The sequence below is a fragment of the Mastacembelus armatus genome, chromosome 19 (assembly GCF_900324485.2).
Source record: "Mastacembelus armatus chromosome 19, fMasArm1.2, whole genome shotgun sequence".
In the NCBI taxonomy this organism is placed as follows: domain Eukaryota; kingdom Metazoa; phylum Chordata; class Actinopteri; order Synbranchiformes; family Mastacembelidae; genus Mastacembelus; species Mastacembelus armatus.
The window spans coordinates 74,742-93,795 of record NC_046651.1 but is presented as its reverse complement, the minus strand read 5'-3'; the positions used below and the strand labels follow the sequence as shown (position 1 = coordinate 93,795).

Here is a 19,054-nt window from a genome sequence, read left to right as displayed (position 1 = left end):
ATACAGCTGAAAAGGCCAAAGGGTCATGTGAAACATTTTTTACATAAAACAGAAAATTAAAGATAGGTATACGATAGGTAAACGTTGTTTTTTAAGAATGGATTTAAAAATGAAATTTTAGTTTGAAATAGGGCACACTACCGCTTTGCTCCCATAATGCTTTTCTGCTCCGCAGCCGAGTGCCATGTTCCCTGGCTGCTGGGTTAACTTGTCAAGTCACCCAGAGTTAATGAAGTAAAATAATGAAGTTACTCCACCAAAAATTTACAAAGATGGTCTATCAATCCGGGTTTCCTGGTTTTAATGTACTGATTTAACTTTCTGAAGCTTGACAGCCTTTAGGCAACAGCTGGACAGTGGCCAAATGATTCAAGAGCAGCCTAAACAATGGACTGTGTTTAGTAAAGTTGTATTATTTAATACGTAGTCTTCGTCGAATATTTCCAATAAAAATATTAAATCAGTGAAATGCTTCAGTAATTATTTTATTGTGAAGGGGTACCCGGAAGTTTGAGGTCCTACTTTAAACATCTTGACGTTGCTGTTAACAGAGTAGTGTGTTCCTGGAAAGTGTGTATCTTTATTTTATTTGTTGTTTTCTGTCTGTGTAGTGCTCCTATGTCTCGTTAGAGCAGGTGGCTTGTTGAAGGAGATGTAGGGTGGGATGAATTCTTAACGGGACGTCAAAAAAAGCTACAATCTCCCCCGCCCGGGTAAGTTTGGATGAGCCGCACAGCACAGCGCATTACCTCAGCTCCGTCTTTGTTTCACCCAGCCGGGCCTTGCCCCGATGCTCACCGCTCGCTTAAACTGACAGACTATGCAGCCAAACTCCATGAAAAGTAATCCGCACTTTCATAGTACCTTGCTTATTGTCGAATTTCCGCCTCCAGTTCAAAAGCATATATACTTCTTTGCATTATTAGGATCCGGTCTTTAATTCGGAATGAATGCAGTACAGGAAAAAACATATTTTAAACAATTTTTAACATTTTAAAATAGGTTCGACTGTTGTTCTTGAAACAAAGTTAACACGAGCACAAAGCTATAAAAGTTGGCATTGTATCTAAGTAAGGAGCTGGTTAGGAGTGTAAGCTTCGCCGAATTGTGCAATAGTCACTACTGAGTAGCTGAAGCTGTAAATTCGTGTTCAGTCGTGTGCGGCTTTCTACTACTGGCAAGAAAAACTTAAAATCGTTTAATATCTGAAGAGGTTCGCACTAAGAGAACGTTACCGGAGCTAAGCCGGGCCTAGCTAGCTAACGTTAGCGCTGGCTCAGCTAAGCTAACTGTCTTTAGCAGCCCTGACCTGTCAGTGTTGTGGTAAAGAAAGCCGCCGGAAAGACATTATCTACCGACCCCAACAACCTAATATCAGAAACATCCGAGAGTAATAAGAAGAACTGGAAATAAGCCAAAACCTAAATTGTCAGTTAACCCCTGGTATGCTTTCCAGCGTTAATGAAATTCAAGCATACGTCAGTGTCCTAGCTAATCTCAGCTGTAAGGGCTTCTAACTTGTCCATGACACATTAAATTACAGGCTGAATATGTTGATAATAAAGGCTATTGGCAAAAAGGTTCAATCATGACACCGAGGTTGTGCAAAGTACATTTGTTCCCTGTGACTCCAGACTGGTTAAATAAAAGGTGGGGAACCTGTGGGGAAAAGTGATCATTTCAGTCTTCTTCCTTAACAAGCCTGACATTTATAAGTAAGACCAGTTTCATTTCTCATCCCCATCTATCTCCAGTTGTTATGGAGCAGCCACCTGGGAGCTTAGATGATCTACAGCCCCAAGACCAATCCACATCCAGCATCCCCACTGTGATTGACCTGACAAGGAATGGTGAGGAATATGTCCTCAATGCCACATCCCTCGATGCCCTGCGGATGGTGAAGAGTCCCAGCTGGCACCCAAACTCTGGGACCACAAACCCGGGTTTACCCTTCTCAGAGACTGGCTCTTCAGACATCACGCTCCAATCAGGGGATCAAATTCAACCAGACAATGCCATCTCCCACACTACATTCACCCTGTCGTATGTGAGCAGGTCCCACGTCTTCTCCACCCACGACTCCCTGTCTCGACATTCGCCTCTGTTCAGTATGCCTCCTGTTAGCAGGTTCTCACTCCACCCTCCTTGTGACTCAGATAAAGGGCTTGAGGAGACTGGCTGTGCACTGAGCCAGCATTACCTCGAGCAGATTGAGGAACCTGTGAACCTGACCACTCAAACAGAACTTTTGCAGCCATTGTCTCTCGCTCAGATGCAACCAGAGAACTGTGGGGAGGTCTGTCTAATGCAGGAGCCACATGCGGTTAATGGTGGAGTCATTTCCATTAATGAGGACATGGATACACATATACAAGGCAAAGAGGAACAGGAACACAGTCTTTGTACAGTGAACAGTAGCGATGTGGAGAATGGTCAAGGTGACAGCTGGTCAAGTTCAGGAGGATGTGCCAAAACTTCACCAGAGACTCTCACCCCTATCACGGGGGAGGATGAGGAGAGGCAAGGCTCTGAAGTGGTCTTTCTCCAGTCTAGGAAACAGGACCCAGTATTCCCTGATAGCGTGGGAGCTAGAGACCTGTGTTCACTTAGGAGAGAGTATATCAGTCCTCTAGAGGACCCTGTCTCTCCCTCTGCTACCTCACTGGATGATGTAGAGGATGTGTTCATCCTGCCGCAGGCCTCCAGCTCACCCAGTGGTGAAAACTCTTTTTTAGAGACAACTGAGGATGTTGTGTGGAGTACTTTGAGTACAGAGGGAGGCATTCAGCCAGGCTCTGGCATCAGTAATAGTGCCATGAGGTTGGAGTCAAGCAGTGAAAGTAAGCAGCCAGTCCATAGACGGAAGGCAGCGATAGAGCCTTTAATTGACTTGGCAGATGATTGTGTGTTGAATAAACCCAAGGCTGTCGTTCCCCACATGAATGGGAATGCAAAGGCACTACAGAGAACTTTAAGAGAAAAGAAACTGCCAATGCGCTCTGGTAGAGGGACACGATTAGAGGCTATAGTTATGGACATAAATTCAAGCAGGTATAAAGTGTCAGGATGCATACACACTAGTAACAATGCAAGTGCTTCCCAATCAGAAACTAGTGATTGTAGTTTACCTAGTCCTAAGAAAACAGGCACCCTGTCAGTAGTAAAAAGGAAAGTCAGAGAGAAAGCTTTGCCTTCAGTGAAACAAAGAGCAGTAACTCAAATAAAAAGGCTTCAGACTGGTACCATTAACTCAAACAGATGCAAAGACTCTACCTCTGATTGTGAAGTCCTCAATAATTCCACAATGTCACATAGCAGCACACCTTCCAAAAGTGCTCAGTTTGCTATGCATAAGAAGTCAAAGAAAGAGGATGTTTTACACCCCATACACTTACCGCAGACTAGCCCCTCAAAGTCAAAGAAGACCTCATCACAGTCCAGTCCTCAGTTTGCTGCACACAAGAATTCAAAGAAGGAGCCAGAGCTTGTGTCCCACCCTGACTCCTCAGTAGAGATACACGTGGCAAGATTTTCCCCACCACCATCAAAATCTCCAAAGAAATGTCAAGGAAAAACAAAAGGCAAGGCTATCAAAACATCTCCAACTGCCAAGACGAAGGCGACTCACACTCCCAAGAGAAGACAAAAGAAACACAAACACAGCCCATCTTCATCCATGTTTTCCCCCAAAGAGCCCGAGATCAAGCTGAAGTATGTCAACTATAAGGAGGAGAAAAAAGATTTGAGGTTGGACAGTTTCTCTCCATTCATCCGTGTGGAGCGTCACCAGTCATTTCCATCTCGGTGTACTATAATCAATTACTCTGAAGAGGTAAGGACACAACACAAGAAGGGCCAGCAGCCCCAGGCTCATCCCAGTGGTTTTATTTCTGCAATTGTACCCAACACTTCCTGTTTCCAGCTGGGCCGAGCGTCCATGCACAGCCAGCACCAGCGCTCTCTTGTCTGCAGCTTTTGTGGGCAGGCAGCGAATGCCATGGACCTGGGGGATCTCCATGGTCCCTACTACCCCGAGGGGTACCAGCCAAGCACCAAAACACCAGCTAGCATGTCAGGACTCAAAGAGGATGAGGATGACTACAGTGATTCAGACTCCTCATCCTTCAGTATTAGAGGCAGGAGGAGAAAGTGTGCCATGCCACCTACGCAGTGGCCTCTCAGGGCAGGAGCTCATCTCAAGAAGAAGGGGCTCCTGGAGAGCCATCGGTGGGCTGACGGTAGCGGCAGCCCTGCAACTAAGCGGGCTCGACTCAACACCAGCTGTGCAGATGTGGAGGATTGGTACAGTGCCCCTGTGCTGCCGATGGAGCCCTGCGAGTACTGGCTCCATGAGGACTGTGGTATCTGGTCCACAGGCGTGTTCCTTGTGAAGGGCAAAGTCTACGGACTGGAGGAGGCCGTCAGGGTGGCCCAGGAGACGGTAACAATGCACTTTCAGCCTGTGATGTGAATACACTGTTACATAACACTGCATAGAGATGTGGTCAGTTACGATAGCATTAAGGGATGAGAATGCATTGATAAGTCTACCTGTTTATGGTCTTCTTTGCCTCTTAGGTGCCAATAGGGTTTGGATGTGCTACCAAATATGAGTAAATAATTATTGACATTTAGGTTGATTATTGTGGCTCTCAGGAGCTCTCCACCCATCAGGCCTTAACGTTAGAGTGGCTGAAAGGAAGCAACTTTTTAAAAAAAATAAAAAATCTCGGTCGTCATGAAAGTAGACCACTAGTCAGGATGTAATCTCAACATGGAACTTCAGGGTTGTGAATGTATATGCAGTGGCTTCAGCACGTGTTTAGAATGCCTCACTTTTGTACACTGTCTTACAGATTTAATTTGATATAAATGCAGTTGTCATTTTAAATTACCCATAATGATGAAGTTAAAACATGTTCATCAAGTTCGCTTAAAAAGAAAAGTATTAAAAAATTGAAAGCTCTTATTTCCAAAAGTAATCAGACTGTTTGACTGAGATGTGTGTAGAACTTGACTAGAGTCCACCTGTAGAAAACCGAACTGATTGGACATTAGAAGGACGACATCTTGGGAGCTCTCCATCCATCAGGCCTTAACAGTAGGGCCTGGAAGGAACAGTAGACAGTAGGAAGTAACAGTAGAGTGACTGGAAGGAAGCAACTCTGTTTAAAAAAATAAATAAAAAATAAAGCACCCAACATACAGGGACACCCATTCGAACTGAGGGAAGGATGAAAGAAGCTAAATACAGAGAGGTCCTAGAAGAAAACCTGCTCCACACTGCAGACACCTGAAGATGACAGTTCACAGCCACTTCACATCTAATCCAGAGTTTGAGAGGATCTGGCAGGAAGAATGGGATAAACTGCATAAACCCAGGTGTTCAAAGCTTATAGAGACTTACTCAAGAAGACTGGAAGCTGTAACTGCTGCCAAAGGGGCTTCTGCAAAGTACTGAATTAAGGGTCTGAGTACTTTCGAAAATGGGATTTATTTTTTCTAGTTAACCTGGATGAGTATATGAGTTGAAACTCTTTTAGGGCTAGTTATCTAGCACTATGGAGCCAAAGTCAGCTTTACCCCCACCTAGATGACCAGAAATGTCCTTAGTTTATGTCAGATATGTGGCCAAAGTTCCTTTCTAGTGCCTCAAATAGTTTATAACCTTGAAGACTTGCAAATATTGATAATCAGAAATTAGGTATATTTTCACAGTTTCCAAAGGGAAAAGTTCTGTCAAGACAGATTTCCTTAAGATAAGTGCATGCACTGTTGATTCAATAGTAAAATGTTTATTCCACTCAGTTCTCTTATGTAAGGATTGAATGATGACATTTTATGAAGCTTGATAAATGAGGAGGATATTGTGGTATTGATAAGCTGTACTTTAATGTCACAAAAGGCTAAGATGGGTGATAAATACAACTGTAGGTTTCAAATTGATCTCAAGAAAGCTCTTCAATGAGCTTCCCTGGTGTGCTGCTTTCATTAGGACACAGACGGCTTATAATTTGTAACCACTGCAACAGTATTTTTGAAAAGTATAACAGTGTGAACCAAGGGTATACAAGTGTGTATTCAATTCAATTCAATTCAGTTTTATTTGTATAGCACCAAATCACAATATAATCATCTCAAGGCACTTTACAAAAACTAAAACTAAAAACCCAACAATTCCCTTATGAGCAGCACTTGGTGACAGTGGAGAGGAAAAAACTCCCTTTAATGGAAGAAAAAACCTCCAGCAGAACCGGGCTCAGTTTGGGCGGCCATCTGCCTCGACCGGTTGGGGTGAGTGGATAGAGCAGAGAGAAAAGAACAGCAACAATAAACAACAAATAGACACTGCAGGTTGGTGGGGCCAGTAACTGCACATCAGTGATATACAGCTCCAGGACCAGGGACACCTGCAGAAGGTACAGAGAGAGAGAACAGAGAGAGAGAGAGAGAGCACAAAGTTAGTGACATTCAATGGAGGAATATACATATGAGGAGGGAGGTGAGACAGGTAGGAGAGGGTCAGGGGAGCTCAGTGCACTGATGGTCCTCGGGCAGTCTAGGCCTATAGCAGCATAACTAACTAAGGGATGGTTCAGGGTTGCCTGAAGCCAGCCCTAACTATATGCTTTGTCAAAGAGGAAGGTTTTCAGTCTAGCCTTAAAAGTACAGAGAGTGTCTGCCTCCTGAACCCAGGCTGAGAGCTGGTTCCACAGGTGAGGAGCTTGATAGCTAAAGGCTCTGCCTCCCTTTCTACTTTTGGAAACTCTGGTAACCACAAGTAGACCTTACAGGGAGCCAATGAAGAGAAGCCAATATAGGAGAAATATGATCTCTCTTGCTGGTCCCTGTCAGAACTCTGGCTGCAGTATTCTGGATTAACTGGAGGCTTTTTGTGTGATGTGTTCATTTGACCTTGTTTGTGCTGTGTTTTTTAGATGTGTTCAGCATGCCGTGATCCAGGTGCTACACTAGGCTGCTTCTTCAAAAGCTGTCCCAACAAGTACCACTACAGGTGTGCCCTCAAGTCAGGTAAGTTCTGCTGTCCTCCCTTCACCTCCACACAGTAGAAACTTCTTTACTTTGTTCCTCAAAGGAACAAAGTAAACATGTAAACATGCACAAATAAGGGGCTTGTACTTTGTTCCTCACAGGAACATAAAATGTCATCATTCATCCTTCCTCACAGGAACAAAGTACAAGCCCCTTATTTGTGCATGTTTACTGATACAACATGTATGGCTTTTTATAGCTTTAAATTTTAATAGGTTGTATCACCTAAGATGTAAAAAAATATATATATATATATATATTTATTCATGTTTTGAGATATGTGTCTATGAGATTTCTGCTTCAATCCCATTGCAACTGAGTTGTACAGTAAGATTTCTCATACCTTCAGAAAAGAAAACCAAAACTAACAGAGTATTACTTAAGGTACCTAAGAAATGTTCTGCTGTTTGGGTGAATTGACTTTTTAACCTGCTTGGACTATTTCCTTAAAAAATCCAATGTCTTGATTTAACATTGTATGTGTTGAATGGCTTGTGAGTGTGCATTGAATTGTGTGCGCATATGCGTGCATTTAGATGCACAGGTCTGGAAATAGCTCTTTGTGAAGTGCTGTTGGTTTTTATTGCTTCTGCTCAGCCTGAACCTGAACGTGTGGGCGCTCAAACCTTTCAGATGAATCAGTTCCTGTTCTGTTCTTGTTCTAGCAGACTGTGTACTCATTGAAGAAAATTTCTCCATGAAGTGTAAAAAGCACAAGGTGAGCCAGAAATAACCACACTTTAAAATGTCTCTTTTGTGGTGAAAATGTTCTGTAAGTTCTTCAGAAAATCTGGAGGATTAATAGAAGTAGAGTGCCTGCTGTCATGTGAAATTGTGTGAGAGTATTATTAAATATTAACCTTTTGAGTCCTCCTTTTTTTGTCAGAATAAGACATTCAAAGCCCCTCCAGGGAATAGACGGGCTGACAGGTGACAAAGCAAAAACCTCATGAGGGTTAGTAAATACCATCTCTTATTTCATGTCTTGACTCTTCAGTGTTTGCATTTCAATATATTTGGGGCGTTGGACTGTATTAGTGGACACTTGATATTTAAAATACTAGTTGCACCACTGCAAAATTCTTTAATTTATGTTTTCAGTTCCCTTATAACTATTGTTACAATTAATGGCAAGTTGCTAAAATCCCAGTATTTTACAGCTGACTGCCAGCTAATTTTGGGGAAATTATGAGGAATTTTGCCAGTATGCTAACTGGACAACAGGGGCCCCAAAGTGTCCTACTGTCTCACCAGTTTGTCATTTAAAAAAAATGAGCAGTACATGTTGGTGTACAGTCAGTTAATTAATGACATTCTGGTAGAGCAGCTTCTACACCTACCTCCTACACCTTTTGTACTGCCTGGAGCTTGGACGCTTTTGAGTGCAAAGTCTACACTAAACCTACATTAAACTCTTATTTTAGCTGTTCCGTCTCTACAAACACTGCAACTAAATCAGCTGTGATCAGGGAGAGAAAGACACCATTAAGTAATAAACAAACATGCTGGTGCCTCACACTGTGCAGCACAGCAGTGTGCATGTTACTTTCCATGTGCTTAGGAACATGTACATTTCAAGTTGTATCATACTTAGTTGTAACTAACTTAGGGGCTCTGCTTTTACTAATGTAAAGTAATAATGTGTCATGTGCATTAAAACTTTATTAGCAGTCAACATAAGAAACTGCAGTCAGTATAGGTAGTCAATGATTAGTGACAATATCTGAAGGAAACAAGACAAGCTTAGAAGTAGCTTTAAGTCTGATGTGATCACAGCGGCTGTCTTAAAGAGGTTTCTGCTGTGCTGATAGTCGCAGCTACTACAGCTGGTCATTACAGACAAAAAATGTATGTAGTATAGTCAGGTTTTTTTCGTTGTTTGTTTTTAATAATAGGTAACTTTAAATTTGTAGCAGCATTTGTTTTATCCAAAACAAAAAGTTGTGTGTGCAGTTGAATAATCACTTTGAATAATTTTTATCTGTTCCAGATATCGACCTGCAACATCCTGCAGGGGTTCTCCATCTCCTTCTGCTGGTAACCATGGCAACAGTGGACCAGGATTCTTTGATTGACAGCTAGCACCCGAAAACCTTAACTTCTCCCTCTGCTCTTCAGCTGCACTGTTAACCCCCCAGGCACTGTGATTAGCAGAATCCAGTCACAGAAACTGCCCTCAGTCCCATCTGATGGTACTCTAAACCTGTTGACTGAGGAGCACACCTACTCTCACTTCAAGTAACATACAAACAAGTAATTTGTCATTTATGTAATTATTTATATAGTTTTTTTTCCTGGATTAAATATGAATAACAATCAAAGATATTTAATTTTTTAAAGATTTTGTAAGTATTGACTATATTTTGTTTTATTTATTCCTGGAGTTTTCTTATTGGCTTCTTTAGGAGTTTTCAAAGAGAATTGATTGTGTGTTTAAGTTATTGGTAAAGCAGTTCATTGTTGTTGGCTTTATAAAGAGATGGGACAGAAAAAGGGCTGGACAGCTGGGAAATGACCCTCACTAAACAAGGTACCTGACTGGATGCTGTTTAGCACAACAGGGTTCCATAGGAAACACATGGCATTATATTTTGTTTCACACAGACTAGTGTAAAACGCAAGTCTCAAATTTGCACTTGGCACTGCAAAAATGGGCCCAGTTGATGTTCTTGCGTGTGTGTTTGAATGTATTCTGCCCATGTGAGGGTTTTCTTTTTGCAGGAAGCACTTTGGAGTAGCACTGATTTCTGCTCTGGCTGCAGTATTACCTTCTCCAGCTGACTGTCCCTTCTCTTCCCTGTTCACTCCAGGTGCTTTCATTTGCTTCACAGGGCACTATGTGAGCTTAGAAAGAGCCACATTTTAATGATCAGGATGAGACCATATGATTTTTCTTTTGGTTAACGCAGTTTGGCCTCATACTTCAGACTGGGGTGATTTAAATGTGCCCATGTTGTGTTTGTTCACACAGTACTTAAATTAGCAAAATATATCTTAAAGGAATTTGAGTACAATTAGTTGTGGGGTTTGTTGACAGATAATAAATTAAAGGAAGCTTAGTTTTCTCTTAGAAGTCAAAGGACTCCTCTCAGTGCAACTCATCTGTTGTTTACTTAGATGTCTCCAGAGCTGCAAATAAATTATTTCTGTTCACTTTGCAGCACAATATTCACTTTGCTATTGAGTGTACCTCAACGAAGCCAGGTTTGAAATTACAGGCCCTTTTGGTTTCCTCAGTGTCACTAATGTTTAACGATGATGTGTGTATGCAGAACACTCATTTCTATGCTGACTGAGAATATTTTATTTACATCAATGTTCATTTCAGTAGGATTGGCCATGCTTGTATTAAGATTTTAAATCCACTGCAGGTTTATTTCTCAACTTGGGCCTAAATGGTGTATTTCAACCATAACCTTTCTGAAAAAGCCTTATCTGACAGACAAGAACTTTTTTTCCTGTTCTCGCTAGTTTGTGCAAAGACAAATCAGTGGATGTATGTGACCTTTTTTTGGACATCCTGATGACTGGAGGCAGCTTGCATGCACTTTTCTGCTGCAGAATTTGTTTTTAGTACCAGGGTCATGCTAGACCAATTCCCAAAGGACTCTCACACTGACTCCTTGGGACTTGTTTAAGTCATGTACTGAGATTATATCCTGGTGTATTCATACCTGTTGAATTGAGTGTAGAGGTCAGGACTTTGGTCTGTCAGCCAGACTGTTTTAGAGAAAAGTCCATGATCAGTGTGTAATTTGTGTGTACTGTATTCCATAGCACCATTACAGGCAGCATTATGCTGTCTGACATCAGTGTGTGAGGCCAGTTATGCTATGGCTAGATGTTAATGGATATCCACACAGAGGCACCTGATGGCTGCCTCAAATGTCTCACCAGCAGCAGCAGGATACAACACACCTCCCTATCCTGGAACACCACATCTCTCTTGTTTGTGCCATTGTTGTTTTGTGTATTTTTTTCACTGCAGTTTTTTTTTTTTTTTTTTTTTTTAAATTGTCATTTTCATGAGCAGAAATGTCAGTAAGGAATTTTCACTGCAGTTTTATTTCCCACTTACAAACAGTGGTTTGCATTGTACCAAATACAGTTTTTGGAATATGTTTTATTCTTACAAAATTTTTGGAGTTTTAAAATTATTTTGTCCGTGTGTTAATCTCAGGGCTGAATCTCAGATATTCAAATGATTTGAGTTGTAATTTATGATTTTTTTTTTTTTTTTTTCCTTTCTCTTCTATTTTCTACATTAGCCCCACATTGACTGGAGCAATGACACATGGAGCAGGATGTGGTTATAGTCTCAAATGCAAACCTTTCTGTCCTGTTACACACTACCCATCACATTCCAACACCTCCTTCGTGTGTCTGTCAGTGCGGTGGTGCTTTTAAGTTAACATGGGACTAGGACTGCCAACCTGTCATTTTTTTCATCTTTATTTTATGGTAACTTTTGTACCGCCTTGCTCACCTCTTGGAACATCAGAGGTCATGTAATTGTGAAAAATAAATATTTTGTTCAACATTGTGGTTTTCTGGAAGATATCTGTGTTCTTAAATGACTGGTCAAAAACAGAAAATATTTAGATTTTATATTCCATTAGAGTAGAACATCAAAATGGCCAAAATTCAATACCCTAATACACACAATATATGAATCAGTTGAGTGTGAAATAATTTAATAGCTTGGAAAAAAAGTCAGACTCACTGTGAAGTATTTAATTATTTGTATTTTTTAAAGCCATGACATTGTGACAGGACCCTGAAACTGAGATGGGTTTTGATTATGACTTATTGTATTTTTATTTTATATAGGTTAGTGTCAGCAAGAATGAAAGGAAAGGTGGACAAGACAGTGGTGAGACCAGCAATGTTGTCTGGTTTAGAGACAGTGGCACTGAGACAAAGACAGGAGGCAGAGCTGGAGGTAGCAGAGCTGAAGATGTTGAGGTTCTCTCTGGGAGTGACGAGGATGGATAGGATCAGGAATGAGGACATCAGAGGGACAGCTCATGTTAGATGTTTTGGAGAAAAAGCCAGGGAAGCCAGATTGAGATGGTTTGGACATGTTCAGAGGAGGGACAGTGAATACATTGGTAAAAGGATGCTGAGGTTAGAGCTGCCAGGAAGGAGGCCTAGAGGAAGACCAAAGAGGAGGTTCTTGGATGTAGTGAAGGAGGACATGAGGATAGTTGGTGTGGGTGAGGAGGTTACAGCGGATAGGCTTGAATGGAGGCAGGTGATGGTTGATGGTGTGAGACAGACATCTGTCATCTTTTCCTTAGCTTTGCATCTGACATGTTCTTCACTTGGATCCAAACACCTCAAACTTGGACTCATAAGTCCATAAGTCTTGGTTCCACTCATCTACAGTCCACCTTTTCTGCATCTTGGCTCACCCTTTTCTTCTGGCTTCCGCCAACCTTAGTAGGGTTTTTTTTTTTTTTACTTGGCAGCTGTGCCCATGAGGCCTTCTAATCTTGCACTTGGGCCTTCCACTCTGTCTTCTGTCCTGATTAGATCCAGCTGTAGCATGTCTCTGGAGACTATAGTGTACACCTTTTAAAACTTAAAAAAATCTTTCGTTTCTTGGCTATAACTTGGAGAGAACAACCTTCCTTTCCCAAGACAAATATTGAGTATATAATATATCACTCATGCATGATCAACTGAAGAGTATCCACACTTAAATTTCGGGAAAAGCAGATGCAAAGTCTTCAGGTTTAACACTGGTTAACGAGCAAATGATAGTTGTTTTGTAAAAGGTAATTTTTTAAGTTTTAGATGATTTACCTGCTGAGTAAATGGTTACCAATGTTTATCATTGAATGATAAACATATTTTCTGTGTTTTGGTATTCATTTTTAAACCTTTCTGTGTGAACTTTTTCTTGCCAGGGTGTAGCTCAATATGATATATAAATTACATTTCATATGTATATATATATATATATTATTCTATATATTATCTTTTTATTATCTTATTACATTCACGCTAATTGAGAAAACCGTTTTGCCTTTAGTTACATTCGTAAATATGTGAAACAGGTCATCTTTAGTTACGATACCCATCTGTGGCTTCACCTGGATAGGAAAATTACAGGAGGAGATTTTTCTAAATAAATAAATAAATAAAAATACTATCAAAAAGCAACATGTAAGTCTGTATGGTAAAAAGGTTCTAGCATTTTTTGTACATGAACATTTTTTTTGTAGAGAGCTCGTATTTCCCATCTTTATCGTGAACCTGAATGCAGCAAACGGTTAGCTAGGTAGCCGGCTAGTAGTAGCTAATATGACGCACCATATGACGCCGAGCTAATTAACGTGTTTAAACTTCCGAGCTGTGAATAATCTGTCACTGGCCATTTTAACGCTAATCATGTTGTGATTCCTATAAGACTTTTGTTCTCCAAGCTTAGCTAGCTAGCAGAGCCGGTCCACTAGCTAGCGGCGCCGTGGATGTTAAAATGTAGGCAAAGAGCAATGGGACTGTGCATCTGTGTGTGTGGCTCAGTCACAGCTAGATGCTGCGCGGTTACACACCTGCCTAGCGTTTTATTTAGCGCCGTTTCCAGCACGTCGCGTCACTAAATGTAACTAAGGCTCCTGCGTTTGGCTGCCGCTCAGTTACATAACCGACAGTCTGCACCAGGTTTGTCTGTGGGAATCGCTCATGCTTCAGTGTCAGACATCCTTCTGCTGTTCTCTCTGTACGCTTTGTCACAAAATGCGAATATAAAAAGTTCCGTTTACAGTATCGTGGCATGAGGTCAGCGCTATTAGCAGTAAATTGCAATTATCCTGGCATTTTAGTTATGAAGAAAAGTAGAGAAATGTCAACAGTTTCTGTTTGTGTTTCTATTCTAGGACAAGCATCATCTTACATTGCTGTATTCTGTGCAATAATTTAAAAACTACTTTCTGAACATTATTAATCTCTTAATTATTAACGCACATTCTGTATATGAAGTGATGCCTCTGACTACAGGGCCACAGCAAAACGTGTCAGAGGTTTCAGTTTTGTTTTTTTTAATACATTTGCAAACATTTCTAAAAACATGTTTTCTCTTTGTCATCATGGATTAATAATGAAAAGCAAAGAAGCAAAATCACCTCCACCTGCCCTCCCTCACTTTATAGTGGGTGAGAAATGTTTGTGTGTCAGGTGTACTGGGGGTCAGTGGGTCAGGACTCACCCTGTCATCATTATTGCCCCCCCCCAATTATGTTTCCTTCCTCTTCATTTGCATTGTTTTTCCTGCAGGAGAGGGAAGATGTTAATGCACTGACCACACAGTTGTGAGCTGACCAATACAAGGTATGTTATCATTGCTTGTCGTGCTTTTTACAGTAGATTTCTTTTTATATGTGAACAGCTGATGCAAGTGTACTCTCTGACTTCACTCATCTATATAATGGCAGTGTGCTTGGTGTGGAAGGACTACATTATTAAATACCTCATTGTAAATTGATGGGCAAGGCAAGACTCCTGTCCGCCTTTCTTCTGTAGGTGATCATGCTTAATGTGTCATGGAGGATCAGATTAACCAGGAGCAAAAGGCATATGACTGCTACACATATGCTGTAAACCTGTGAACTGTGATAATAATAGTTGATTAGGTCAGTCATCGGTTCATTGAAGCAGACCTTTGCTTTGTACTGTCCAACTGATGTGTACACCCTGAAGAAAAACCCCTGTTATGTAATCACTATTAGTTATTTTCATGTGACATAGATTACAATAGCACTAATTTGGCTGTCCACTCTGTTGTGTTGACAGAATGAAACCTAACTGAACGAACTGTGATAATAGAACTGTTGTTGTAATTTAAATTTCTCAGTTGCAGCCATGCATTCAGGTTAGTTGTCACACAGGCGCAACAAATTATGCAAAGAGGTGGGGTGGTCATATGTGTCCACCCAGTTCCTCAGTATTAGAGGAACTGGGTGGACACATGGTTATGCAACCAGTTAAAGTCAATCAGCTGGAGCAAGCCAGGAATGTGAAACTTAAAGCTATCATTGGTTTCCTTTCCCTCCCACAGCCCCTCATGCTCCTCCTGTTTTGTTTTCCCTTGTCAGTGATGCTCCCTTACAGATCAGTTTTTCTTATTTTCATTACTTTGGTAACTTGTAAATACCATACTATTTATTCAGCTCCAATAATTTGACATTGTTGAATACATTTCTCTCTTTGGATTAATTCCTGACTCAACAATAAATCGGTCACAAAGAAAATGCAGTCAGAAGTCTCATTTCGTGATTAGAGTACTTGGGTTTAATCTGCACACAGATTGAGAAAAGAAAGAACAAATCACTCTACAGAAATTAATGCTTTATACATTGGAAGGACATGAGAAACTTGATGAGAGTGACTACAGATTAACTGTTTTGCATATTCAACCATAAAGACACCACCATGGCTTTGTACAATCTCTGGGAAAGACTATCATTAAAATCCTCCTAGAGCTAAATGTTGTTTATAAGTGAAAACAGTGTTCCCCTTATTTTTCCATCAGACCTAAACAGAACATTTAAATGAACAGTTTCTTTACTGTACACCATGAAGCCTGCCGAAGGATGGTGTAATCATTTCCAGGAATATGAAAGGGTGGCTATTGATCACAGGTAGCCATAGACTTGAATGAGCCTGCCAGTTACTTTCACTTTCATTTCTGTCTGATTTTGCTTAGAAACAAACAGTGGTGGAGGGAGGGAGAGGGAGAGGGAGGAGATTTCATAAGTTAAAACAGGCAGGTTGCTGCTGCATGTACAGCAGTTCAACTTCTGAGGGAGATAAACCACATGCAGGAATTTTGAAAGAACAGGTAAGCTAGATTAAAGCTCATGCCTTTTTGTGCTGCTGACTATAGTTTTCTAAGTCTTTATATAGAGTATGTGAGATTGTTATTTATAGGCAAATTAGCAGTAGGTATTTTTGGTACACCTGCAGTTATTGTTTCTGGGCTCTGGTTAAAAAATTTGGTTAGTTTTTTTTTAAGTTGGGGTATTATCATGGATAGGTTATCCCTGAGAGTCCTGCCAGTGTTACCTTTCTGTCTGCTTTGTGTACATAACCATAGACATGGCCAAATTGTTGTGACATTGGGTGTGCCTCGAAGTAGAGAATAATTCAGCTCAGTGGTTTTATTGTTTGACATATCACAGTGTTAAATCTGGTAAAGGGGAAGGATTTTATGTCAGATTCTTCTGGTGCATTGATGTATTGAGAAATATGTGTATCCATTCATTTTCTATTGCTTATCCTGGCAGATACATTGATACAGGAGTCTGGAGTCAATCCCAGCTGACACTGAAGAAATGTTTTTGTTTGTTTGTTTGTTTGTTTTTATAATGATCTCTTGGCTACTGTGACCAAGATATGAACTTGTGGAAAAATGTCCATCAAACTATAAACCTAATCACTGGAGTAATGGCACCAATTCATAAACTGCAGAGAACAGATGTTTGGCATTTCTGTGCTGCAAATTCTTCATTTCTAACATATAACTTATAAGCTCTTTCCTGATATAATCTGTCATAAATCAATATGGGCAGACTGTCAAAACCTTCATACCAATATTTAGCACAATTTAGTATTTTAGTGTTTTTTTTTATCTCAGTAATATTGTGGATTATTCTCTGGTGGATGTCTGTGTTTTAAATCAGTTTAATTAAGCCACATGCATTGTATATAGTTATTTATTGAGAGCACACTACAGGTAAAAGTATTTGCTGTGGTTATTCATTAACAGTGGTCTCTCCTTTCCTGACAGCATTACTCAAGATGGAAAAAGAATCTACAAAGTACAGTAAGAAGAGAGCTAGAGAGCAGAGAGCTAAAGTTTTGGAAAATGTAGTGTCCATGGTAAAGCAGCACAATGAAGGGATTCCCCTGAAAAAGTTGGCTATATTCTACAGCCAGACATACCGAAGTAACCTGACTCTGTCCTCATTGGGCTTTGCCTCCATGGTTGATTTTGTAGCCTCTCTGGATAAAGAGCTGGTTGTGGAGGAAGAACTGGTGTTTCACAAAGGCCACCACTGTGTGAGACAGGTAGGAGCTGCAGCTGGAATATCACCAGCAGACCTTGACAGGATCAAGGTTCTGGAAAATATTGTGGTAATGATGAAAGAAAATCCAGATGGGATTGCTCTGAAGATGTTGGCTGGAATTTACAGCCAGAAATACTGCCACAACGTGGACTTGGACTCTTTGGGCTTCAACACAATGTCCTGTCTGGTGGCATCTTTAAAAGAAGATCTAGTTGTGACGGGGGAAGTGGTGTTCCACAAGATGCACCAGCCTCACAACAAACCCAGAGCCAGGACAAAAGGAACAGAGGACAGTAGGCCTGCCACTCCACAGAGAACTGAATCACGATTGAGTCATTGGAGCACTACCCCAAATGCTACCACACCATCGGTGGATGTTAGCACTCAGGGTGTGCCTGCCAGTCAGGCAGGAATTAGCTGTCTAAGTCCTCCTCTGAATTCCACTGCCTCTTTAATATCCTCCCATTGTCCTGTTAACCCAATGTTTGCTGCGTCCAAGCCAGCTGAGCCATTGACCCAACAGACACTGTACCAGAAGGTTATAGAGGTCAGTTTGTTTGTTTATTTTTAACGTATGTTTTATAGTAGCCAGTAGCACATATTTCACTTAGGAGTCCACTAGCAAGTGAATTTGGCTATGGAGTAATGTAAGCAAGTGAGCCACTTTTGACCAGTCAGCTGCTGGTTTACTAATGCACACAGGTAGTGTTGATATTTGTCCCGTTGCTTTGAGATGTTGTGAATGCTTTTTAAGCCACTAGATTTCAGTGACGTCTGTGTCAGGCAGATTACTGGAACTGGTGTGGTCAGTTTTACACTTACAATTCATTTATTCAAACTTTTGATCAGGCAGAGATTTTTTCACAAGGACAGTTGGGTTTGAATTGTGTATAGCATATCAAGGTTCAAGGTATTGTGTGTGTTAATCAGTTGACTACAATTGAAATGTTTGTAGTCATTATAACCCTCCAGAATTATAGAATGAAATTCAGCTAATAACTTGTAATACAGTTGGCTTTGGGATATTAGATCATGCCTTTAACTTACTAAAACTGACCTTTGTTCTTTACACTACATTGTAAGTCACTAAGCCATCTAGTGAGGATGGGTTTATTGTTTTCCAGGTAATGAAGAAGTACCAGCTGGCTGTTCCATCAATGCATGAGCTCGAAATCTATTATTTTCAGGAGTTTGGTGAGCAGCTTCCTCTCGCACAGTACATGTCTTTGTATGACAGCTGGGAAGCATCTTGTTCTAAGAAGCTGCCTGCTCACTCTGCACCAGTGGCCCATTCTAACACTACTATACCGCAGACGTCTGCAGGTAATACTATGACAACATTCATTATCATGCCTACAAAGCAAAGATTTTCACTTCACTATATGTATGGTACAAATTTGTGTTGCCATGTTTTCCCACAACAGCACAGAGTCTTACAACAGAGCCTGAAAAAGAACAGCAGCAACCAGGTGCGATGTCTAGTTTCCTCTCTGACTCTGACTTTCCAGCGCTGGGGAAAGTGACCAGAGAGAAAACAAAAAAGAAAGATGCAACCCTGAGAGAAGGCACTTCCCCCGTCCTTAGAGAATCTTACCATGCCCAGCTGAGAGAGACCCATGGAGCTAATATGCGGGCAATTGAGGCCATGGAGGAGGACGAGCTCACAGTGAAGAGGAGGAACAGGGTTGTGGATCAGCAGACGGTCAACGATCTAATAGAGGATGTGATACGAGAAATTGCTGCAGATGGAGAGCTAGTCACCAAAGAGAAGGTGAGGAGGAGGAGGATACAGTTTAACTCATAAAAGAAAAGTTAAGCACTTTGGGAAATACATTTTCTTCAGTGTTTGATTACACTCTCATGTCTGTACAGTAAACATTACACTTGAGCCACCTCTGCCCCCTCTTAAGGTTATGTCTCCATGTATT

General features: G+C 41.0%; 2 protein-coding genes across 7 annotated transcripts in view; both read left to right on the top strand.

Moving 5' to 3' along the window:
- Nucleotides 1-524: 524 nt before the first annotated feature.
- Nucleotides 525-11,591, top strand: LOC113135620 (transcription factor 20). Of its 2 annotated transcripts, none has more exons than XM_026315807.1 (6): nucleotides 525-713; nucleotides 1,755-4,441; nucleotides 6,939-7,032; nucleotides 7,722-7,771; nucleotides 7,940-8,008; nucleotides 9,044-11,591. In XM_026315807.1, the coding sequence occupies exons 2-5, from the start codon at nucleotides 1,760-1,762 to the stop codon at nucleotides 7,985-7,987; spliced, it is 2,874 nt and encodes a 957-aa protein (XP_026171592.1). In that variant the 5' UTR covers nucleotides 525-713; nucleotides 1,755-1,759; the 3' UTR covers nucleotides 7,988-8,008; nucleotides 9,044-11,591. The 2 variants fall into 2 exon arrangements, with proteins under 2 accessions (XP_026171592.1, XP_026171591.1); XM_026315806.1 differs by having other exon boundaries at nucleotides 7,719-7,771.
- Nucleotides 11,592-13,321: 1,730 nt separating this feature from the next.
- The window catches only part of LOC113135066 (protein NO VEIN), a 43,899-nt gene continuing 38,166 nt past the window's right edge, over nucleotides 13,322-19,054 (top strand). For 2 of the 5 annotated variants that reach the window (XM_026314685.1, XM_026314691.1), the window contains exons 1-4: nucleotides 15,781-15,898; nucleotides 16,847-17,673; nucleotides 18,251-18,449; nucleotides 18,551-18,897. In XM_026314685.1, coding sequence (XP_026170470.1) covers nucleotides 16,858-17,673; nucleotides 18,251-18,449; nucleotides 18,551-18,897 — 1,362 coding nt within the window. In that variant the 5' untranslated portion in view covers nucleotides 15,781-15,898; nucleotides 16,847-16,857. Of the gene's footprint in view, nucleotides 13,781-14,334; nucleotides 14,389-15,780; nucleotides 15,899-16,846; nucleotides 17,674-18,250; nucleotides 18,450-18,550; nucleotides 18,898-19,054 lie in introns of those variants that run through there. The other 3 variants (XM_026314687.1, XM_026314686.1, XM_026314688.1) reach the window with 3 other exon arrangements.